The sequence below is a fragment of the Sminthopsis crassicaudata genome, chromosome 5, assembly GCF_048593235.1.
Source record: "Sminthopsis crassicaudata isolate SCR6 chromosome 5, ASM4859323v1, whole genome shotgun sequence".
Classification (NCBI taxonomy): domain Eukaryota; kingdom Metazoa; phylum Chordata; class Mammalia; order Dasyuromorphia; family Dasyuridae; genus Sminthopsis; species Sminthopsis crassicaudata.
Window position 1 is genome coordinate 310,951,541 of NC_133621.1, and position 24,570 is coordinate 310,976,110.

General features: G+C 52.5%; 1 protein-coding gene across 2 annotated transcripts in view; it reads right to left on the reverse strand.

The window, feature by feature from the left end:
• TBC1D22A (TBC1 domain family member 22A) overlaps positions 1 to 24,346 on the reverse strand; it is a 280,355-nt gene extending 256,009 nt beyond the window's left edge. Inside the window, exons 1-4 of one of the 2 annotated variants that reach the window (XM_074272072.1) lie at positions 24,121 to 24,346; positions 14,819 to 14,875; positions 13,537 to 13,883; positions 8,144 to 8,323 (exon numbers count right to left, since the gene is read on the reverse strand). In XM_074272072.1, the coding sequence (XP_074128173.1) occupies positions 8,144 to 8,323; positions 13,537 to 13,883; positions 14,819 to 14,875; positions 24,121 to 24,182 (646 nt within the window). In that variant the 5' untranslated portion in view covers positions 24,183 to 24,346. The remainder of the gene's footprint in view (positions 1 to 8,143; positions 8,324 to 13,536; positions 13,884 to 14,818; positions 14,876 to 24,120) is intronic. The other variant, XM_074272071.1, reaches the window with a different exon arrangement.
• Between the last annotated feature and the right edge of the window lie 224 nt (positions 24,347 to 24,570).

Genomic DNA, 24,570 nt, shown 5'->3' on the forward strand with positions numbered 1-24,570 from the left:
CAAATAACTTAGTTTTCTGAGGTACCACCACATTTTTATATCCCTAACATGTGTTGCTTCCTTCTATTTCCAACCAACAGAGAACGCCAGAGCGGGGAGGGCCCTGAGCACACAGACCAAGGACTCGGTCTCAAATGGGAGTGACACTGTTAGTGGACCTTCTCCAGAGAAGAAGCTGAGATCTAAATAAGGGAAAGGCGGGCAGCTAGGTGGTGCAGTGGATAGAGCACCAGCCCTGAATTCAGGAGGACCCAAGTTCAAATCTAGTCTCAGACACTTAACACTTCCTAGCTGTGTGACCCTGGGCAAGTCACTTAACCCCAGCCTCAGAAAATAAATGAATGAATGAATGAATGAATAAGTAAGTAAATAGATAGATAGATAGATAGATAGATAGATAGATAGATAGATAGATGAATGAATGAATGAATAAATGAATAAATAAATAAATAAGGGAAAGGATGCTGCAAATCTGTCACATCATGGGAGGAAGGAAGGACTTGGGCCTCCTGAGAGCTAAACCGAGCTTCTTCCTCTGTTGGGGAATTCTGTCTACTACAAATGCAAGTCAGCACCTCCTCTGTAACTCTAGAAGTCTGAGAGGGGAGCTAGAACCCAGGGTAACATGCCCAGTGTGTCAGAAAGGAGATTTGAACCCGAGTTCTGGCTTACTCCTGGCCCTCCATCCTGCACCCATGCTGCCTCAACTACAACTAAAGCAGCCTTTTTTCAAGAATTTCATTTGCATGAGCCAAAAGACAAGTCTACTAAAGCGACCTATGCCCACAATCACCTGGAACACGAGTAGTATTTTTGAGCCTTCTTTCAGCTGAGGGCTGTGACTGTGGAAGATGAGAGGCCCAGGGGAATGGAAGAGCTGACAACAAGAGATGCTAAAGGACAGAACTTGTTTTCTTCCTCCAGAATGCTGGGGAAGGGCAGGGTGCTTAGGACATGGAAGAGAGAGGGTGGCCAGAGAGGTGCACACCTGCTCAGCAGGGCTTTAAGCGGAAACTTGAGGGCAAGGGCAAAGATCCTGAGACAGACCTGGCCCCCACAGGTGGAAGGCAGCGAGGCCGGCAGTAGGCGACGGAGTCTACGCCAAGAGGATCTGGCGCAGAGCACTGGGGGTGAGCAGCCAGCCATAGGACGTGGCTGTGTTAAAACGGGGCTGCGTACAAGCTCACACGAGCACATCCCTGAGCTGGAGGATAGAGCAGCACCTTCTGGGCCAGGCTGGCAGGTCAGTGGGGAGTGCTTCCCTAAGGCGGATTACAGAGCGGGGACGGAAGCAGGAGGCCGCCACGATCAGAGGCTTCAATGGCCCACACGCTGCAGGAGACTGCGATCCGCTATAACAAAACATCCGGCAAATTCACATCTTTTCTGGCCATTGCCTCTCTCACCGGGTAAACCTCAGGAAGGGCCACTCGTCCTGAATGAAGCACCAGAACAAATGCCCGAATGCCATAGGGGATTCTTAGATTAGCCTCGAGTTCTGAAACTCCCCAAGACAGGACCAACCCTAAACCTAAACAAACAGACCCCTGAAGACTCAGAAAGTCAGCTCCAAAGATCCAAAAAGACAGAAGACCACGGGTCCAAGCCAGAAGGATCCAGAAAACAATGGCTGCACAAGAGGCCCTCTCTTAGAAATTCAGACCCACCAAGGGTGAGGACAAAGGAGAGGCCTCCAGCCAAGCCTGCTGTCACGCCCGAGACGATAAGGAAAAGGAAGAGGGGACTCACGGCAGCCCTCCGAGAAGAGGCCCTCCACAGCTCGCTGCTTCCTCGCCTTCGCCAAAGCGTGCTGGCTTGCAAAGGTTTGATTTTTCTCTCCTGAGGAAGACTATCAGAATGGGGGAGAGCAACGAAAAGTCACCTCTCCCAAGGAAGACTCTCAGAAAGGGAAAGAGCCTGGAAACCATCACAAGGAAATAGGCTAAAATGCCAAAGAGCATTATTTCCATCGGCTCAGAAGAGCTCGGGAAATGGGTTTGCATTCAGCAGACAAGGAGTTTCTGTACTTTTCAATTATTCTTATTTTATCCTATTCATTTCAATCCATCAGAAGAAGAGAAGAGAAGCACAAATTCAAAGCTGAGAAATTTAAATTTTACAGGGGGGGAAACTGAGACCCAGAAATACAAAGGCAGTTAAGTCATCAAATCCAGGATCCGATTCCAGATGCTCTCACTCCAACGAACGGCAAATTCCATTTTTGTCCCCGTCCCCATCTCTTCTCAGGAAGTAGTAGGATTTAAAAAGATGAATAGAAATGGGCAAGGAAATATAGCTTATGGAAGAAAAAAAGATCACGAAAGGCCTTTCCAGCTCCCAAGCGATGATCCTCTAATCCTATTAAGTGCAATACAAAACACCCTTTAAAACTTGCTGAATGCTGTTTTTTAAGTGTGCTCACATGTGAGTGGGGGTGCCGGCCCCCTCCAGAATCTTAGCGTAATTGAGCTTGGCTGATATCCTCCCAATGAACACACAGCACAACAGATACCGCGTCACTGAGAATGGGACGGCAGACCCCAAAGACAATAAATCCCAGAGCCGGGAGCTTCCGAGGAGGAGAGGACAGTTTCAGGGGGACGTTAGCAGATTTCGTAAATAACAAGGATAATGGTTGGCATTTATACAGCACTTGCTTACTCTGTGCCGGGGCACTGTACCACAACACTTTACAATGAGTCTCTCATTAGAGCTTCACAATCTGCGGACGGCTGTTATTATTATCCCCAGATTACAGCTGAGGAAACTGAGGTAGGCCGAGGGATGGCAATGGTCTGAGGCAGGATTTGAACTCAGATCTTCTTGATGATGGGGCTCTGTGCACTATGGCGTCTCCTCACTATCAGTAAAAATCAGATTGTGGTCAAAATGAGCATCAATCATCTCCTTACCTGCCCTCTCAGCTCCAAGGTTCTAAAGATGCTCCAGATCTGAAGACCAGGAACTACCAGGGGAAAATCCAAATGGAGGGTCCCCAAGGGACACAGGGAAAGGGGTGCATGGCGGGCGTGAGAAGTGTGTGCCCAAAACCAAAATCTGTTAGGTTCTTATTAAGTGCTAAGTCGGTACTTAACAATTCTCTAGTCCACATCTTTGGGTTCCAGCCTTTAAGGGGAGTTTTAAAACCCCTTTGAACTTCTGGGGAGGAGCTTACATGTTTAAAAGGAGCAAGTTCATTGGTAGAAGTAATTTTCCCACAAGCCCTTGCGTTCTCACACGCCCATTCTCTGGGAGGATAAAAGAAGACACCATTGAGCAAGGAGCGAGTCTACTCTAGGTCAGAGTTGGTGGCTCTCTACAGGAAGAAGAGTCTGGCCGGGAGATTGAGTTGAGACAGCAGATCTCCTCCCAGAGAGCAATCGCAGTTTCTGGAGACAAGAGAATATTATAAAAATCCATGGAAGGGCCCGGGAAACCAGAGTGAGAGGGATAAGGGAAAGGGGGTCCCCAGCATACTGGGAGGTAGCCCTGCTGAATTATTCAGGTTCTCACCTGAAATGCCCCCCTGCCCAGCTAAATCAAAGGGAAAGAAGGGGGCCAACAGGCCCATCCCTCCCCGAAGCACAGGCTGGCTCCTCAGTGCGATTCCCTGAATCTGAGGCCTGGCACATAGGAAGCCCTCAATCACCATCTGGTGGGCAGAACTGAAGCTACTAAATGAGAGGGGAGCTGGGAGCCCCCTCCTTGTCCGGCAGTACAGCTCCCGGCCACTGGGGGCTGCAGAGACTGGGCCTCCAAAGCCAGCCCCACTGCCCACAGCGAGACCCCCTAAGCTCACCCATGTTTGAGGGTCCCAAGCCTCCCAGAGAAGCCATGAATTCCCAAGTCTGGGGCCCAAAGGGTTCCCTTCTCTTGTCCATGCACCCTACCATCCTGAAGAGATTCTTGCGGTCATTCGGTCAGCCCTGACTACTGCCCCTCACCCCCCAAAACACCCGATCGACGCCAAGCCCAATCCGCCCTGCAGTCATGACCCTCCACACCTTCCAATTCTCCAGCTGAGCCTGAGGACTGAGGGGCTCTCATGGCAGCAGCAGAGGGTTCTCTGGCCACAGGCCCGGGGACCAAGAATCAGTGTCAGATCTATCCCTTCAGTCTTTCTCCCTTTTAATCCCTGGTGCCCTCAGCACCTCTCCCAGGGCGGCCCCTCCTCGCTGGCACTCCCCACCCCAAGCCACCTCTTCTGGGTCCCAGGGCCCCTGGTCTTTCTGTACCGCCCCACCCCCGGCTGTGTCTGTGCCCATGTTTCCCAGCTCTGCTCATTTGGGATCCTGTCAGTCCCCTCAGGCACCTCTGGGGCACCACACAGGCCACATGCCATCATGTTCATCAATCACAAAATGCCCAGTTTAGAGAACTCCAGGCTCCCCCACAGCGGGCCTGATACTCCTTCAGCTGCACCTGGCCCCCGGGACCCCTTCCCTCCCCGCCCCCCAACTCCGCCAAGCCCAGGCCCAAAGTCCCTTTGTTCTGCTCCAGTCTCAATGCCCCAGCCAGCCCCTCCGGCTCTCTGGCCCACTCTGAAACCCTTCACTCCTCCTCTCCTCCCACTCACCAGCTGCTCCATGAACTGTGACCGGGCTGCCGCCCCCACTTCCTCTTCCTTCCCCTCAGCTGATAGCATGGAGAAATGGGGGCACCCTTGTTCTTCTCCACACAACTCCTGACAGCCCCCCAGCTCTGACAGGTGGCTGCCCTTGTTCTCATCCCCTCACGTTCTCAAGTACATGAACCCTCGCCCATCAGGTGGTTCCCTCCTCATCACCTCCAAAGCTGCTCGAATTCCCCAGATCCTTGAAAGACTCCACCAGCCCCAGCCCCGCTGCAGTGACCACACTACGGCTCTGCCCACCGCTCCCCCTCCTCTCTGGAAGGTCCAGCTTTGGGCTCTGGAACAGCCCTCGCCCACCTGGAATGGCCCTCACCAGACGCAAGAGCAGATCTGAAGGTCTCCTCCGTCCTCAGCTTCCCCCCCACACAGCCCCCTCCCTGTCTGTGGGCTCCCCGTGCTGCTTCTTGATTGGCTCCCCACTTTTAGTCTGCACAAGACCCTCTTCTCCCCCTCCCCCTCTCAATAACCTAATCCACACTGGTGGGTTCAACTGCTTCTGGGCATGGCTCACAGACAGAGCCTCGCCCCAGCTCACCCAGCTCTGCAAACTGGATCCCATCTCAAATGCGCTGGCTCTGAAGCGGAACTCCTAAGCTTCCCCTCGAACCCCCCAGTGCCCTGATCTGTCAGAGGCGCTAACACCCCTCCACCATCCCCCGGGCACCAGCCCAGGAGTCGCCCTCAGCTCCCAGCCGCCCTTCGCCAGTGTGCCCACCCAAACCTTGAGCTGGCTCTCTCTCACGGTGCTCGGAGCCCTCGCCTAGGGCGGGCCCTTGACACCCCCAGGGTCAGGAGCAGCCTCAAGTCTCTCTCACCCTCTCTCCAGGTCATCTTAAGCAATGCCAACTGCCGCTATTTTCCTTTATCCAGAGCTGGCCAAAGGCCGCTCCTGCTCAATTACCTCCAGTGCCTCCCTATTGCCGAACACTCCAAAGCCAATCCAGAAACTCCTGGGGTTCCATCTAAGCCTTTGCAACCCAGACCCAACACCTTTCCAGCCTCACATGTGCTTTCACCCTCCCTAAAGAGGCCTTCCCTCGCCGCGGCTCGGTCTCTGGTGTGCCTTCCTCGTGCCCTTCCAGCTCAGCAGTCCGTGAAGAGCACCCCCTGCCCTCCTCTGTGTGCCCACTGCTCCCTGTGCTGGTTGTCTGCACCACATTTTTACCCTTTCTCTCTGCATTCCCAGCATCACAGTGGGGCACGGGCACAAAGTAGGATCCAGACACAAGGAGGGCACCGGCACAGAGCAGGGCATGGGCACAGAGCGGGGCACTGGCATCGAGCAGGCATCAGCAGCTACTTATGGATGCTGACGGGGTACTGCCTGCCCAGCCATCTCCCATCATTCCCAGCCCACTCTATGCAAACATGAAAGCTTCCTTCTTCTCCCAAGTTAAACGGCTCTCCCCCTCTCTGATCATTATCCCAAGCTGAAGTCTCCTGTGAACATGGGCTGGCACCCAGCATGGCATGATGGGCACTCTGATGCCCAGGTGCCAGTGGGGATGAGGACTCAAGAAGTCTCTCTGTCCCTTCAGTTCTGAATTCTCCTTTATTAAGTTGGGGATGACAACACCTGCAGGCAGGGCCGTGGGTCAAATGAGATCGTGGAAAGAGAGAGCCTGGCAGAGGCCTTGCTGAGGAGGAAGAGGAGGAAGGTATTGGTCGCACCCCTTGATGGAGAAAGGCTGCTACCCACCGCAACCTCTTCCATAACACGTAGCAAGAGTGACCCTCAAAGTTCCCACCTCTACGGAACTTCAAGGTTTACAACGCGTCTTCCTGACAATAATCCTAGGAGACCGGAAGGGCGAGCCCGTCTCTGCTCTCCACACAGGAAGAAGCAGGCTTAAATTGTTTGTTGGGGTCAGGTTCCTAAGAAGCCTGGGACCAGGCCTCAGACTCACTGGGGCCTTCTAATACTGAGATTACAAACAAACACTCCCCAGGAGACTCCTGGGTAAGCCAGCAGCCTGAACAGTCCCAGAAAAGCCCGGCCACCTGACCCAGACTCCAGCAAAGAGCTTTAAAAAGGCCTCGGAAGCTATTAAGCCCAGAGGCAAACTGGAGGAGGAGCCTTGGTCCAGCCGAGACTGCCACGGGGCAGTCCAAAGGAGGATCATGTTTCCTCAGCTTGGGGAGCTCAGGGGCGGAGCCCCCTACACCGTGGCAGAGCCCACCACCAGCAGACAAATCCTGGGGCCACAGCGGGAAAGGAAGAGGCCTACAATCCAGGGAACTTTCGGGAATGCACGCCAAACCTAGCTCTGAAGACACGTGGAGCTTGGGCCAATCGACCAATATTCTGGTAGAGCTTGAAGTGGCCTTCTCTGCTCTGGCCTCCCATAACAGGAGATCGATTTGTCACATTTGTTTAACGAGTGAACTCCTAGACTCACTCACTAAATCTAAGTGCTGTAGAGAAGGAATGTCTAAAATCCCAGAACCAATCCCATGAGAATTTGAGAAATATTGAAGGAACCCAGAAAGGCTCCCTCATGACATAAAAGGTGCCTGCCGTGGGCCCTTAGGGGACTACAAGCATCATCACTGCTGAGTTGAAGGCTTGATCAGCTACTTTTTCTAAGGTAGCACTGGATTCAGGGCCATGGTACAGAAGGGTCTGAACCATCCCAGGCAGAGTCAAGTCTGGGAGCAAAAAAGAGGCCATCGAGACCACTTTCAGAAAGAAAAATTGTGGGGGATCAGTGTTGCATGCAGACACAAGTCCAAGCACTAACATACTCACAAAGGACCAAAACTTCCCGCGGTGGTGGGGTCCAGCCTAGGAAGCGCTGTTTTGGGGCTGACACATCCACGAGGGGTAGAGCCCTCCATGCTTCCCAAATGACTGCTGCACACAAGAGTCCCCCAAGGCCAGCAAGGCAGCCTCTGTGCAGAGGGGACAATTAGGAGGTGGCCGCGTAAGCTCTGGGGGCCTCCTCAACTATTTCTTCCTCCAAGAGCAGCAAATGTTTGCCACTTGCCTCTTTTAGGAAATACAAAAAGAATCTGTTCTCCTTCCTTCAGAAGGGACCTGAAGAGCCTTTAGAAATAGCCCTGTGTTTCATTTAGTAGTAAAAAGGTTCATCGGGCTCATGATCCTTCTCTTTTCCAAGTCTCATTTTTAACTGTCAGTGAAAATGTCTACCCACAACCCCACTGAAGCAGCTGGAGCCAGGGAGTCAACTGCAGGACAATGAGGCACCTCCTCAATAGAGAAACGGGCTGACCCAGAGACACTTAGAACAATGCCCACTGTCGCCCCAAAAAGCCACGAGTCTCTGCTGGGCTGACCAGCTACCATGTCATCCTGAGACAGCACCACGGAAGAGCAGCGACGGTGTGCCAAGTGCCATTACACTGGTGGGTTCGATCACAGTGAGCCATGAGCTCCACCGAAGAACTCATCCCAACGGGACTCACCTGCCCACGTGCCACTAAATGCCGTGGGGGCTTCTCTGTGCTCCGGAGTGCCCTGACAGGGAGCCTGCAGTGGATGACACTTACCCAGATCGGTGTTGGGCCCCGCGAGAAGCTGCTTAAATTTCTCCAGCCGATAGACCTCCCTCTCCGTCAAGGCCGGGGGGCCAAGCACATTCTTGTCATCCGATCCGTAGCTTAAAGGGGCCGTAGAGGCATAAGGGAGAGACTGGGAGCGCTGCAGCGGGGTCATGTCACTGAGGATTTCTGCAAGAGGGAAATGAAAAAGGGCCAATTAGCCTCTCCAATGTCCTACTCCCACCTGATCCAGTTGGCAAATGCTTGCCAGGCACGTCCTCCCCCACCCCGTAACGTTAAGAGTTCTCCCCCATTTACAAGTTCTCCCCAATTCTGCATTTCTGAAGAGGGAGAAGTCTCTTTGAGAGACAGAAGCCCCTCTCCTTGGGTTGTGGGAACTGTAAAGTAAGAGAGGACGCCCAGAAAAGCACCAAGATGAGCAGGGCATTCTGGGAAAGGAGCCACCAGGCCATCTGGAGAGAGCGTGCCTCGGTCAAAGTGCACAAGGTTTTCAGCAAAAAGCTTAAGAAAGGTGAAAGTTCACCAAAATCCCCAGCAAGGGCTGTGTCCCTAGATGGCTTTTATAAAGGGGGCAAAGACTAAAGCAGAGTCAGGGGATCTGAGTTATAGCCCAAGATCCGCTATTCTCAAGCTTTAACTTCTCCTCTCTGGGATGAGACTGGCTGAAACCCAAGGTTGTTTACCTGGGTCATGGACAGATCAAGGGTTAGAGGGGGAAAAAAAAGAGACAGCTTCCTTTTTACTACCTCCAACAGAAATTTAGTATTTCCTTCAGCCATTTAGAAACTCGATTGTGGGAGGGCTCCACCAGGCTGCCAAAGGGTCTGTGACACACAACAGCACTAGATCATCTGTCTCTGGGGCCCCTTTCAACTCTGGCAGCCGAGGCAATGACATTTAATAGGGATTAAAGGGAAGTTCTGCATGAAAGCTCAAAAAGAGAAAGGAACTTATAAAAAGGGAAGGAGGCAGGGCTGGAGAGGCAGCAGTCTGCGTGAGAGACCAAGGCTACCACCGACTACACACTGAGCATGTGCCAGAGGGTGGCGGCCCAGGAAGCACTAAGGCTGGTCTCCTGGCGGGGCCGTCCTACCCAGGCAAAGGGCCCCCAGCTGAGAGAAAGGGAGGAGCGCCAGAGAAGAAAAAGATCCTACTAGCAGATACCCAACAAGAAAGCTACGTCCGGAGCTGGACATAACAATCCTTTGCGCTCACCCTGGGAGGATTGCACTCTCCCGTAAAATCACATCACTGCTTTGACAAGCACCAAACAAGCTCGGAGAAGTACTCGTGTTCTGATCCTGAAACCCTGCCAAGAATCAAATTTGTCTCTCTCTTGCCATGACCCTTCACTGTCAGGGCTACAGCTCACCACATGGCCACTGGTAGAAGTTTTGAGATGTCCCCACACTGCCTCAGGACCCCTCGCTAGGGCGGGGCCCAGCACATGTGTCTGACCTTCCTCTGTGCTTGCAGGCCATTTCCCTCACTCTGAAATTAAACTTCTATTGGATTCCTGACTTTCCTGTCCCTGCCTCCTCTTTTCAACTGTGGCCATCCAAACACCCATTATAAGAAATAATTTCCTATAGGTTTAAAAGGATTATACATGTTTATCAGATTGCTTGGGGAGGTAAAGAAGGGAGGGAAAAATTTTGGAAAAAAAGAAAATAAATAAATGATTCTTCTTTTCTTTTCTTTTCTTTTTTTTTCCCCCCTGAGGCTGGGGTTAAGTGACTTGCCCAGGGTCACACAGCTAGGAAGTGTTATGTGTCTGAGACCAGATTTGAACTCGGGTCCTCCTGAATTCAAGGCTGGTGCTCTATCCACTGCGCCACCTAGCTGCCCCAATAAATGATTCTTATAATTCTAGATATCAAGAATGGTACGTCCCAGCAACATAAGGCTCCCAATCATGGGGAGGAGGGGTGGCTCCTGAGCAGAAGCTGCGTGACAACTTCTCAGAAAGTCTTAGAAGACGGTCATGTCGTGGGCAGAAGGGCCCACCAGATGTCCGCTATCATCCCTTCTCATTCAAACATCCCCAAAGTCTTCACAGATCAATCTGATGAAGGAAACTGAGGTCGGAGACCCTAAAAAAAGTTATTTTGACTTTAACCTCATGACCTAGAAGTCAGCTAACCCCACCTCTGTTCAGTACCACTAATTACTAAAGTCAAATATGCCATCAGTCATGTTGATCTTGTATGTCACCCAGGGGGGTTTAAAATCTAAAAAACTTCATTAAAAGGTGCCTCAACACTGTAATTTCAATATTTAAATAGTTTCAGTATTCCTGGTTCCCTTAATCTACTCTAATGCTAAGATTTACTTTTGAAGATTTGTTTTTTTAATTTAAGAAAATATGTACTCAATTGATTTTTAAGGCCCAGAAATAAAACATATTTTGAATCCTAGAAGTAAAATTTCAAGCAGTTAATTTTTACAAAGTAATTTTTTAATTATCAAAATCCACAACTCCGCTACCGTAAGCTGATAAAACTGCGGAAAGGAAGGAAGCCCAGCTGTACTGAGCTGATCGTTATAACAGAAGGTGACCAAAGAAAGCGAGCTTCCGAAGAATTGTAAAAACAAATGAGAACCATGATACCTTCCCCGAGGATACTATGTATCACATACCATGAGCCCCAAAAGGGGCACCTCAGAGGCCCTCCGGCCCAAGCAGTGATTACCCCGATTCCCAAAGGTCAAAGGAATCTTAAGTAAGGCAGGCCATGAGCCCAGAAGATCCCTCTAAAGAGCTGCTGCTCAATCCCCCCGAAATGGGCCAATGGGGAAAAAAACCTCACCTTTGGACCTTAAAGCAATGCTATAAGGCAGTCTACATGTCCCCATGTTAGCGTGCTCAGCAGAGCACATGAAGAGCCAGCCATGTCGAGGATTTGCCCCTCTTGATGCTGAGCTCCCAGGTCCTCCCCATAGGCTATCTGTCCATATTTTCTACTCTATAAGTATATAAGGCAGGAGAGAGAGGAGTTGTGGGCCTGCATCATCCTTCTGGGCACACCGAGGAGCACCACTGCCACCCCCAACCACCACCACCAAAATCACCTTCCTACAAAGGAGAGCAAAAGATGCAAAGAACATCAGACTAGGAAGGGATCTGTCTCTGTGGATCCCTTTGCCTCATGGGAAACCGAAGGAATAGTTGCCAAAGATCATTCAGCCTGGGAGAAGAGCCAGTCCTGGACTCTCTGTGTTCTAAGTCACAGCCCCATGCCCCTTCCATGCTCCTAGATTACCACAGAGCAGTCCAGTTTGGGGGTGAGAGAGCCTTGGGATGATGTTCCCAAGCTCCCATGCCTATACTAAGATAGGGCTTACAAAGTGAAAATCAGAGCCTGAACCCCCTAGCCTCGCCCTCTCTCCAGTGCCCACCAAAAGCAGCCACTTAAAAAATTCCCACGAATTCAGAGTCCAAAACCATATCATCGCATCGCATCTCATTTTCTAAGACAAAAATTAAATTTCCTATGAAAAGGTGGGCTCCAGACAAATGATGGGGACAACAATAGGCTCTGCTGAACACACTGGCATCCACGCATCTCTGGCGGCACCCTGTCAGTCAGGAATGAAAATCACTCTCAGCAGCTGCTCATTTCCACACAGAACTCATTAGATTCAAAATATGGCTGAAAAACCCCACCGATACGAGCCCTGAGGCTGTCAACGAGGGCAGTGCTCCCTGGCCCCCAGGCAGACTGTGCCCCACTTAAGCCCTGAGGAGGCAGGGGAAACAGCCCAAGATGCTGCCTCATATCCTGTCCTCACCACCCCGAGGCAGGCTGCCCTCTGGCCAGGGGCAGAGTCCCAGCTCTCAGTCTCTCGGTCCCTGCCCTCATCCTGCGTTAACTCAGGGTGCTGCCGCGGGGCTGAGGTCAGGGTGAAAAAAGCGGAAATGGGAGGGTGAAGGACAGAACATCTGTGATCTTTCTTTAGAGCTGCCAAGATATCTCAGCGTTGGGCACCACAAGGAGAATGACGGGCAAGAGAAAGACCCCCCTCTACATCCATGACACAATCAGGACGGTCTGTGGCTCTTTAAGCGGGACAGACAACCTCCATCTCATTCGATTAGGACTCTGCCCACGCTCTGGCAGTCACACAGCAGTAGGGGCCACCGGATACCACAAACCTAAATACAAACACACTGCCTGGGAAATGGACTGCCTTATCAGTGGAATAACCACGAGGGCCACGGCACTAGATCTAAGATTATGCACTGGGGAGCCAAGTATAAGAGGCCTGGAAAAGGAGGGAGGGTTCTGAATGCAAAACAATGCATTTACATTTGACTTTGTCCAAGACAGGAATCAATGGAGTGCTACTGAAACAAGAAGGGCCACCACATGGGCCCTGGCAGCCTTTAAGATTCCCAGAAGGAGCAGGGGGCAAAGCACCATGACCTGGGGGGTGGGGTCCGGAGGCACAGTGTCCTAGCCCCACTCACTCTCGCTACGGAGATGACCGTGTCTGAGTGGAGAGGGCACAAACAACCATAACAAGCCCGGCCCCATAGGCAGTGTGCAACAGCGAACAGAGATCAGTGACCCTCCAGAGGGATGAGTCCCCACGGTTCGCTCTCTGAGACAACAATGAGCTGGCAAGAAGGTTTCCAAGGGGTGACAGGCAGTGGCCGAGGCAGGTTACAGCGCAAGCCCTGACTACCTGACCCGCTCCTGCTCTGGGGTCGGACGTGGCCGACAGCCCGGGCAGCCCATGGGCACCATCCGAGCTCTTGCACACATCATCACTAAGAGTTTGGGGGGTGGATAAGATGGCCAGAGGACTCTGGAAGGGGCAGTCAGACGGCACCTCTGTCAAGCAGCTGGAGGGCAGTCGCCCCCAGAGGGCCAAGAGGCCACCTGTGCCCCACCAGACCCCGGCAAACGGAACCGGGCGCCAGAAGGCCAGGAAACCTTCCCGACAAGGCCCCTGGCCATCCCAAAGGGCAGAGAGGGCAGAATGGGGCATCCCACGGCCAGCAGTGTTGCACTTGTCCATGGGGGACATGCCCCCCCTCCCCCGGGCTCAGGGAGTTGAGGATCCCTCCCCTCGTGCCCACAGCTGTCTGATAATCCTGCAGAGCCCATGTACTTTGTACTTAGGAGGAAAATAAAAAAGGGGAGAGAGGAAGGAAGAGACAAGGAATGGAAGGATGGAGAAATAGAAGATGGGGAGAGGGAGAGGAAGAGGAAACAAAGCATGAGGGGTGGCACAAGGGAGCAAGTGTCCTTGGTACTGAGGTTCCCTGGCTACCCCCACAAAGCTCTGCTTTTCAGGGCCCGGGAGCAGAGCTGCCACAGCCCCAGCCAGAGGCCCAGGGCACCTCCTGAGGCTGGAGGGGGAGGCCCCCGTACCTGCAGAGTGGGACGTGTGACTCTCGCTGACAGACTTCACCAGCCTGCTGTCCGGGCCCATCACCGTGGGGAGCTCGGAGAAATGCTCGGGCTGCTCCCTGTCCCTGCAAACGCGCTCCTCGGGCGCCCGGTGCTGCTCCTGGCGGCGGCTGTGGTTCTGGATGACCTGGTTGGCCGTCTCCATGACCACCTCCGTGTTCAGGCTCTCGGCCGCCATGGCCAGCAGCTCGTCATCGTCCTCCCCCACGTCCCACGCATCGCTCGTGTTGCTCTCAAACTCCTGGAAAGTGCTGACTTTCTTGGGCTTCACTGGCGTGGTCGGCGTCTTGGGGACTGTCTTAATCAACCTGCAAACAGAACGAGCGTCTTCACTCCTCAAGTTCCCCAAGAGCGAGGCCCAAAGTCACAGGACAGAGCATTCAGGAGGCAGAGACACACAGAGAGACACAGACATACCTGCTCCCCCACAAACCAGACACACACCCACACACATCTCAAACACACCCACATACACACGTTCAGACCTCAGTCCGTCCCAACACAGGAATAAGGAAGGAACATCTTGCTTGGATGTGCAAATGACTTAGCACTGGGGAGAAAGGAACGGAAATCCAGGGGGAGAGCGGCTGAGCAAGCACTGGGGAGGTCTCTAAGGACCCAGCTACTCTCTCATTATTCCCAAATAGCTTCCCTCCCATACTCCCATCCTGGCCTTTTGGCCAAGTTAGCAGGGAGGGAAAGGCCTGCTTGGGATCCTGCTGTCCCAGGGTTCAGAGCTCATGGACTTGCAGCTTTATCGGGGAGAGGGCCCAGGAGCCCTTACAGCCTCGCTGCCTGCGGGCTGGCCATCAGTCCGGCACAGGCCTAGAACGGAGTTGGGTTTTGCTTTCACACAGCTTCTACTTCTCCTCTTCCAGATTGCCAAGGGGAGTTTGATCACACAGAAACGTAACAAAAGAACCACAATGAGGTGAGCAATGGGCTGCCCTGGGCCCCCCGCTGAAGGAACGAGCCCTCAACAACTGAGAGTCGACCATGACCAGAGGAAAAAGTACTCAAGGTACTGGGGAACCAAGGGCCAAACTCTACCCGCTGCCCTCGGCCCTCTACCCACCCTCCTTGACCCCAGCCCCGGGGCTAACTCTGGAGAAGTGCTAGAGAAAGTCCATTATCTGAAGACGGCTCCTGCCTGGTCTTTGCCAAAGCACACCAAGCGTGGCCCATCACCCTCTCCAAAACAAATATTCAAGGACAAGCATTTCAGAGGTGACATTGAACTTACGTGCCATGTACTAATGGGTCAAAAGGAGGATGCTGGGCTCCATACACATGCTGGATACTATTTGAAAAGAAAAAAAAATGAGAAATTAACCTCTGTCTGACTTAACTCCTTGTCCTACTTTTCAAATGAAGAAAAAATGAGATGTTAGCTGCCACACAGGGCCCAGGATAGGCTGCATCGCCAGCCAGGCGTGATTACAGAATGACCTGGCAAAACAGGAGGGACAGGATGAATGCTAAAGCTCAAGAGGCAATGGCGGAGACCATCCGTCTGAAATGGGACTGACGACCCCAAGAATGCCAGGTCCACGGCTGACCGATAAAGACACACAATGACCGAAGCCCGGGTATCCAAGATGGCGCCCAGAGGATGGGTGCAGAACACCTGAGCCCCAGAGGAGATGAACAGTAAGAGGGTAAGCTGGAACCCAGACCGTATTTCCCAGAATTTCGGCCAGACCTGGACAGAAAGCTCCTCTCTAACATGTAACCTATCACAGTCTCAGTTTCTTCCTCTAAATATAAGAGGCTGGAGGCTGGAAGTGATAGCCTCGAAGGTCTAGGATGCCAAGTCTCCCAGGCTCACTCTTCTTGAATATGTTCAGTATAACCACCAGTCCGTTTACTGATCCCTGTGTTCCTCAGGATCATTCCAAACACTTTCTTCTCCCCTCAAAGCATCCCACACTGCTGACCACAGCTGAGAATTTCACCGAATTCTTCCCTGAAAAAAAATCAAGGCTATTCATCCCATGCTCCCCCTCTTCTCTCTGCCTCTTGAACTCTACTACCTAGAAACGTGCCTAAATTTCCCAACCCATCTGAAAGGAAAAAACACAACACTTTTTGTTGATTCTAACATTCTTGCACGCTTCTATCCCATCTCTTTAGGTTTTTTTTTTTTTTTGTTTTGGTTTGGTTTGGTTTGGTTTTTTTACACAGTCAGACTGCTAGAGAAAGCTGTCTATGCAGATTTTCACCTTTTGCTCACTTCCCAATCCAGACAGTCAGATTTCTAACTCTGCCGCTGGGCCAAAACTGGTTTCACCAAGGTCATCAATGACCAAAAGTAGAGTTTGCTGCACTACTGATGCTTATTTGCAAGCTTACATTCAGCACCCAGTGACTGAAGAAGCTGAGAAGAGGGGGAGACCTCCCTTCTGAAATGATCATTGTAGGGACTGACCCTGTGGGATGGTATTTCTATGGACAAGGAAGGATGTTTTTAGGAGAGTGCAAAGGTGGAAGCAGTGATTGTGACGCCAAAAAAATAAGACAAAGGGCAATCACCATCCCTGAGCCACGTGGCAAGGATGGAAACTAGCGCAAGAAGTTGTTCAGAAGGGAACACAGACAAGAAGACAATGTGGGAGCTACCAAGCTAAATGTAACAGAACAAAAAGGAATGCATTCAAGACGTAGTCCAAGTTTCCCATACAGACCTGTTTGTTTTGTTCCTGGCATATACATGTGCATGTATGTTCATGTGGTTAAATTCATATTAATGATGAATGTCGGAGGGGCTGTGGGAAAACTGGGACACTGATACATTGTTGGTGGAGTTGTGAATACATCCAGCCATTCTGGAGAGCAATTTGGAACTATGCCCAAAAAGTTATCAAACTGTGCATACCCTTTGATCCAGCAGTGGATCAAAGAAATACTAAAGAAGGGAAAGGGACCTGGATGTGCCAAAATGTTTGTGGCAGCCCTTTTCATAGTGGCTAGAAACTGGAAAATGAATGGATGTCCATCAATTGGAGAATGGCTGGGTAAATTGTGGTATATGAATGTTATGGAATATTACTGTTCTGTAAGAAATGACCAACAGGATGAATACAAAGAGGCCTGGAGAGACTTAAATCAACTGATGCCGAGTGAAATGAGCAGAACTAGGAGATCATTATACACTTCAACAATGATACTGGATGAGGATGTATTCTGATGGAAGTGGATTTCTTCAACATAGAGAAGAGCTAATCCAATTCCAATTGATCAATGATGGACAGAATCAGCTACACCCAGAGAAGAAACACTGGGAAATGAGTGTCAACTGTTTGCATTTTTGTTTTTCTTCCCAGGTTATTTTTACCTTCTGAATCCAATTCTTCCTATACAACAAGAAATTCCATTCTGCACACATATATTTTATCTAAGGTATACTGTAACATATTTAACATGTATGGGACTGCCTGCCATCTAGGGGAGGGGGTAGAGGGAAAGAGGGGAAAATTCAGAACAAAGTGAGTGCAAGGGATAATGTTGTAACAAATTACCCATGCATATGTACTACTAAAAAAAAAAAAAAAAAAAAAAAAGTTATAATTATAAAATTAATTTAAAAATAAAGTAAAAAAATAAATTCATATTAATTAGAAAGAAAATTAACAAAACCTATCCAACAAGATCTTCCCTTGGAACAAATAAATACAGACAAGCCAAACCAATCCCATTCTGCACCGACAGTCCACCACCTGGCAGAGATCCAGGAGAAGGAGGCAGAGGAGGATGGGTAAAGAGCGCAAGGAGTGGCGCTGGTTCCCCAGTCTGTTTTTAGGCACACTGGGTGCCCTCCCCAAGATGCGATGTGCCCACCCGTAATGCACCTCATTCCTCTAACTGCCAACATTTCACTTACAGAAAGCAACATCACCATTGCAGACCCCAGAGCAAAGCACCCAGAAAAAATGTCTTTGAGAAGAATGAGACAAGGGTAAAGACTGGAGGTGGGGGGAAGCGCAGGCGTGAAAACAAAATGAGGACAGCAGCAATTTGCTAGGGAGTGCAAAATAAATAAAAAATTAGATTACCATATTTACAATTAAATGTTTTCCCGTATTTCAGACAGATGAACCAGACAGGCACATCATAGAGTCGGCTTTGTTTAGAGCCCATCAACCTATCTTCCCCATGCTGGGGTCATTACTCCGGGTACTCTTTGAGTTCAACAGTGGTTTGCCATAAACACTGTAAAATGAACTCAATCTGCCATTAAGGCTCATTCTCTCACAGTCAATGAGTTCCAAAGATTTATAAAATACATTCTGGAGAGATGCATTTTCTAAAGAAATTCACTTTAAAGGGCTTCAGAGAAAATTTTTTTAAACCTTTTTTTTTTTTTTTTTGATGGTAAACAATTCCACTGCTCCCCCACAGCCTAGAATCAGATCTCCTCCACAAAAGCAGGAAAAAGTAGCCATAATAGCAGATGTAGAAAATAGGCTATGGTAAACCTACGGTAAATCACAGGATTCTAGAATTACCGGGGATCAACCCTCTCTTATCTGGGAATTCACAGTGGTATATTCAGTGGTGGAGCTAGGATTCAAATTCAGGTCCAGTCGAAATACACCTCTAACTTTAGTCATTATCAATCATTTATAATATATATATATTCATAAGGTAATAATATATCAATTATGAATTTCCTGAGGGCTACATCTCCATCCTTTTATTTTTCTTGCTAAATTGAATGTTTTATTTCAATAACCTCTTGGAGCAAGGGCCAACCAACCACCAAGAAGCCTTCTCATATCTGGGAACCACCAGTAAGCACTGGCTCTCCAGCATGAGGGAGGAGCACTTGGAGTTTGGGGATAAATTTTCAGGGAAGAAGAGAGCTTAGAAAACGCCTTATCAAAGGTGAGGCTCCTTTTCCAATGGTCCCAGTAGAGGGCAGCCAACCTCTGCTCGAAGGCCCCCAGTATCCCAGAACTCAGCAACGTTGGGGCAGTCCACATCACTTCCACTCAGTTTCACAGACAAGAGGAAGCTCACTCCCAGTAACTCCTCCTCCTGCCCTGGGAGCTGAGCCGAACAAGGATAGCCTCTGCTCCCTCCAGCACAGGCCTAGGAGTACCCAAAGAACAAGACCGTTTTCGTACTTCCGCCAATGGGGCTCCCAAGAGAGCTTTCTGTCCTCACACCATTCTTTCCTATTCTCTTCTCTCTGGTTCCTACTTGTCTTGGTCAACATGTGCCTTATAAAATGGTGGCCACAGCTCCATGAACCATCCAGGCGCCAAGCATCGGGTTTCCCCACTTTTCCTATTTCTGTGCATTACAGCCAAATTATTATGGCACTGCAGCCTTCCAAATTCTAAATAATTTCCAAGAGAACAAATTCAATCCTTTCCAGCATCTCTTATCTTTTTTAAAAGGTAGACAGAGATAACTCACTCTAAGTCTTCTTCAACTCTCATTGTTACCCTTTCTCTGTCTAAAGTCATAACGCTCCCTGACAGGCTGTTTAGTTGATCCATAAATTGCTCTGCCACCTCCGATGACTGGCTTTAGGCCAGGAAATTAACAGAAGGCAGAGATTAACTCCTAAAAAATAAAACAAAAACAGGGTCTGGCACTGGAAAAAAATTTTATAGAGGCATTAAAGCCTTCAATGAAATTGAGACAGCTCTTAAACAAGAAAAATGCCCCGAATCTCTAATTAGCACAGACATGTGCATCATCTTAGTTCCTCAAGATTCACGTTAAGTAGGAACTGAAAGAGACTTCAATTCAAGGCACCCATCCAAACAGACAAATTCTGGCTCATCTTGGCCAATGGGGAGAACGAAGGATCTTAGACTGAATTCAACTTTAAGTATTCTTCACCTTTGCCCTGGGGGACCTTCCCAACCTGAAGTCCCAAGACGCCCCAACTCCCCCTCACGGCTTCCCAGGCTACCACGTTCTGCTCGATATAGATACCTGGCCCTTTACTGGCCCTCACTACACCGTCCTTTCTCCCAACGATTTCCTTCCTTGACATCTGCAGAGATCACATTTATATCTGCTTATTTACATGTTTCCTTCCCCGTTAGGAATGAAATACCTTGAGAACCAAGACTTCTTACCTTTCTTGATAGCCAGAGCCCCTAAAGACAGACACTAATTGCTTCAAAATGCTTGGTGACTGACAGACCGACCAGCTAAATTACTAGGAAGAATCTGAGGATGTGAAGGGATCTCATCACCTACGAAGACAGGCAGAACCTCAACAACACCTTTTCCTAAGAACAGACAGAATGAGCCAATTTACAGGTCCTTAGTCAAAAAGAGTAGAACAAAAACAAACAGATTTGGAGGAACACGGGGAAAACTACCACCATTTTTTGATCACCTCCTTTCCCTGCCCGCCAAAGCCAAAGGTGTCAGGGACAACTGGATGTCTGCCTCCCTGCCAAGGACTCGTCAGAAGTTTGTCCAGAAGGTAGCAGTTAAACTTCATCTGGACAAAACGAGTCTACAGCCAGGAGACGTGGAACAGCCCGATGTTATATTTTATTCTGTCGGGCTCGGATGGAAAGGAAAGGGAATGTCAATGACCCCACACGAAGCACCGGGAAGCAGACACAAGCAACAACAAATGAGCCTGGGCAGCGCCAGCCACGGACCAGCTGATGGAGCAGAGGGGCTGCAGTGAGAAGGGAGGATCCAGATTCAAATCCTAGCTCTTTCATTTGACCTCACTTGTCAGGGCCTCAGCTCCCTCAGCTAAAGAACATGGACCAGGCACAGTATTAGGAAACTCTCTTCCTTGATAAGAGAGGCTTATCTGATGACTCCTGAGGTTACTCTAGGTCAGGCTAAAGCCTGAGGTAAAATGAAAGGCAAAAAACAAAATGCCTTTCCTTAAAGGAACTCCCAGACTAATGAGGAGGTAAGATACAAAGTACCAAGCACATACAAGACAAGGATGGAGAGATGGGAGACCGTCACAGAGGGAGGCGCTAGCAGGAGGCCTGGGAAAGGCACCCTCCCCGTGCAGGGAAAGATGCACGAGCCCCGAAGGGAGCTGGGAAGCCCAGAGATGGAGATGAGGAGGAAGAGAATCCCAGGCACGGCAGGTGGACAGCCAGCGAAAAGCACCAAGTTGGGGAGTGCAGAGAGCCTAGTGTCACTGGACCAAGGAGAACATGGCGGGCAGTCAAGAATAAGAAGACCAAGAAGGCATGAAGGGGTCCAGTGGCAAAGAGCTTCATACGGAGACTATCTGATCCTGGGGAAACATTGGGTAGGGGTGCCATAGTTGGACCTGGTCTGGAGGGGGGAGACATGACGTAGGGGAACCAATTAGAGTGCTGCTGCCAACGAACCCCCAAGTGCACAATCACAATCGGAGGCCCTATGGGATAGGAGGAAAAACAGGGACTTGTGAGAGTCTCAAGGTCTCTTCTGAACTCGGGAAATCTCGGCGGGGGGAGGAGCTAAACAGTCTCTGAAAACCTTTCTGGTTCCGATGCTCTGGGCTGCCAGATCGAGTCCACGCTGACCTCCCAACAGAGAAATGAGCAAATCAGGTCTCAGCCCTCCGTGATCAGCAGGAAACACAGAGATCCAATCGCGCGTCCCCAGTCGGGACTCATTTGTGATGGCCCAAAGGCCGGTTCTGCTCTGTGGGAGTTTCTGTTGCCAGCGTCCAGCACGGTGTCCGCTCCGGCACATGCTAGCTTAGTAAGGGTAGGGGGCACTCAGAGAGTGACATCAGCTTCCCCAGAGACGCCAACTGGCCTTACGGGGATTCAACCTGCAGGCAACCTGCGGACTTTTGTGACCCTCGGGGATTTGGGCAGAGTTTCCCTGCAAATGCATTCAAAAAGAAGAAAGGGAAGAAAAAGCAAGACCAAAGGTTGGCTCTCTGGGCAGGAGAGGCCTGGAAACCGACTCTAAGAAATGAAAAGACCAAAGGTACCCCCTTGATACCTGTAGCATGCACAGGAGTCCCAGGACAGAAGCAGCCCCACGGTGGGTGAAGGAAGCCCGGGGTCAAAGGCCTCATCCCCGGAAACGGGCAACCTCCCTCAACTACCTTCAGCCCTGCAACAGCGAGGCAGCCCCGGCCTGGGGCTCCATCCAACCCTGCCCGGCACCGGCCAAGGACCTCAATCCAAGTCACCACTGAGGGCAAAGCCCTGTGCCCTGGGGTGGAGGTGCTCCCTCCTGGATTCCTTACCCAGGAAAGCCCAACTGGAGGCTACCTTCACAGCAGGGGTGGAGAGAAGGCTGCAGCCCCTTCTAAAGGGAGGGGCTCTGTCCATGGTGCTGGGGATGGAAACACAAGAACCAAGCCAGCCTTTTTTCTCCTCTCCACTTGGGAAACCCAGAATAACTAACACGGGCCCAACGTCCACGGGAAGCCACGGGCCCGACGCACAAAGGGGCCCCCTCCACAGGGGCATGCTTGCAAGCACTGCAAGAGCAGACCCCGAGCTTGGGCCTTCCTCAGTGCGCTCTCCCAGACCCTGCGGCCCTCTCCCCGCCACAGGCGGCCTCCTCCTCTCCCGCCCCTCAAGCACCTGCTCCTCCTTCACAGCTGTCCCACATGAAGAGGCGGCCCTTCTCCTTGCCAAGGCAAGCCCCCAACTCCTCCAGCAAACTGCCCCCCTCCGCCCTCTCTTCACCAGCCCCACCTGCTGACTCCTGCCCTGCTGTCTACACTCTCCCAAGCCTCCTCCATCCCTAAAGACCCCATTGTGCCCAGTCTGCCGCGCAATGGTCCTCCCTCTCTCCTCCCTCTCTCCTCCCTATCCAGTTAAAGTCCCCTCAAACCTGCTCATGCTCAGGGCCTCCACTTTCCTGTCTTTCAGTCACTTCTAAACCCTCTGCACCTGGCTTTCGATGCCAAGGCCAACGGCCATTCCTCCTCCTGCTCTTCTCCACATCGCCCCTCTGTCCTCCTCCCCCACCCGGGCCCTGCCCACTCCCACGGGGGTCCCTTGGCGAGCTCATCCGTTCCAACCTCCCACCCCCTGAGGATCCCGGACAGCTTCCTCGGGCCTGCCCCCTCCCCTCACTCCCCCCTCCCTTCGTGAGCAAGCTCACCTCCCACCTTGTGCAGGAAGCCCTTCCAAGGTGTCTCACCCACTCAGATTGGCTTCCACCTGCCCTGAATCTAACAAGTCTCTGATGTGGTCCCCCATTCAGAGGGAAGCTGCGTGAGGGGGGAGCACTGCATGGGGGGGAGCACCGCTTTTGCCCTTCCTGGAGTTACAGCACAACACTTGGCATGCGTTCCCGGGCTGTTGTGAGAATAAGGTGAGAGCAGCTCTGGACCGGATGGTCCTTAAGGTCAATCAGGCAGCCAGCACTGGGGAAACACCTCCTAGATGCTGCGTGCCAGGCCCCGGGGCAGCCCTGGCCTGCCGGAGCGCCCGGACCGCAGGGCACACAGAGAGGACGAGGGCAGGAGAAGCGGGGGAGACTCAGCTGGGAGAAGGCGCCTCCGGACTCCTGAGGGAGGCCGGGGCAGGACCTGGACCTCCTGCCACGATGGGGCGGGCACGCCTCCCAGGCCCGGCGGGGCACGTCTGCGGCGAGCCAGGGGCCTGAGCGGGCAAGGACCGAGGGGCGGCCACCGGCCAAAGTCCAGCCCTCAGGCCCGAGGCCCGCGCGGCCCTCCCCTCCCAGCCCTATTCTGCAGCGTGCCCCCTGCCTGACCTCCAGGTGCCCCCAATGCTCACTCTTCTCCCCGGCTTGGCCCCGACCACCCCCGAGCCCTGAGGCTCAGGCGCCCCGCGGCACCCCGGGGCCAGGCTCCCAGGGACAGGCCCCCAGGGCTCGGCCCAGAGACACACTGCGCCCGTCAGCGGCAATGGCCACGGCCGGGAAGCGCGGGACCCCCTCCCCCCCACCTCCGGGCACCCAGCTCAAAACCGGGAGGCGGAACCCCGGAGCCAGGCCGCTCCCCTCGGACCCGGGCCGTCTCCCTCCCCAGGCTCCCCCCGCAGCCCTTCCCAAGGGGGGCCGTGGAACGGCTCTGTGCCAGCCAGCTCGACTCTGGAGGGGGGCAATGGCACCTGCCCCCTTCGTTCCATAGGGAGTTAAAGGAGGACCCCATAGAGGAACACGTGGGGAAACTGAGGCCCGGGGAGGGGAGGACTCGAGGACAGAGGCCGCGCAGAGCAGGGAGTGCAGCCTCTAAGTTACAGCTGGGGAAACTGAGGCCCGGGGAGGGGAGGCCCGGGGGAGGGACCCCCAGACAGCAGGAGAACGGAGGCCGGGAGGTCGCACCCCAGGAAGGGCCCCTGGAGGGCAGGAGCAGAGCTCCCAGTCACCAATGAGGAAACTGAGTCTCGCCGGCCCCGCCCACCACGCCCATGACCTCCAGCCCACGAGGAGGAAACTGAGGCCGGCGGAGGGAGGAGGGCAGGTTTGGCGCCGATCTCTTTCCGCCCCCAGCCCTGCTCCGAGCTTCAGTGGGGGCTTCTGTGGAAAGGGCTCCGGCGGGCCCGGCCAGCAGACGCTCTCGGGGCTGCCCCACGCCGACCCTTGACCCCTGACCCGCACCCCCGGGGCCCCGCCCACCTTCCTGGGAGCCTGTGGCTGCTGCGCTTCCAGAACTGCCTCCGCGCCCCGTCGCTGGCCATGGTCCCTCCGCATCCCTCAGGCGGCAGACGACGCGTCCCGGATGCGGCCGGGCCCGAAGCCGGAGCTGCCCTTGCTGGCCCGGCCGCCGCCGCCGCCCCCGAAGCCTCGAATCCCCTCCGAGTCCGGCGCCCAGCGGCGCTTCCGCCTCCAGTAGGAAGTTTAGTTTCTGGTGCCGGAAGTCCCGCCTCTTCTCCCCTCCCTCCACCTTCCCCGGCTCGGTGCGGGAGTGGGCGGAGCGGGACGTGCGGCGCGGACGTTCTACGTTATATAAAAGGGGCTGCCGGGCGTGCGGGCGCTCATTGGGAACGTGAGAACGGGGAGTCTGGCTGAGTTCTGCTGTGTGGGCGGGCTCCTGGGGCTCGGCGTGAAGGGGACGGGAACGTAGGC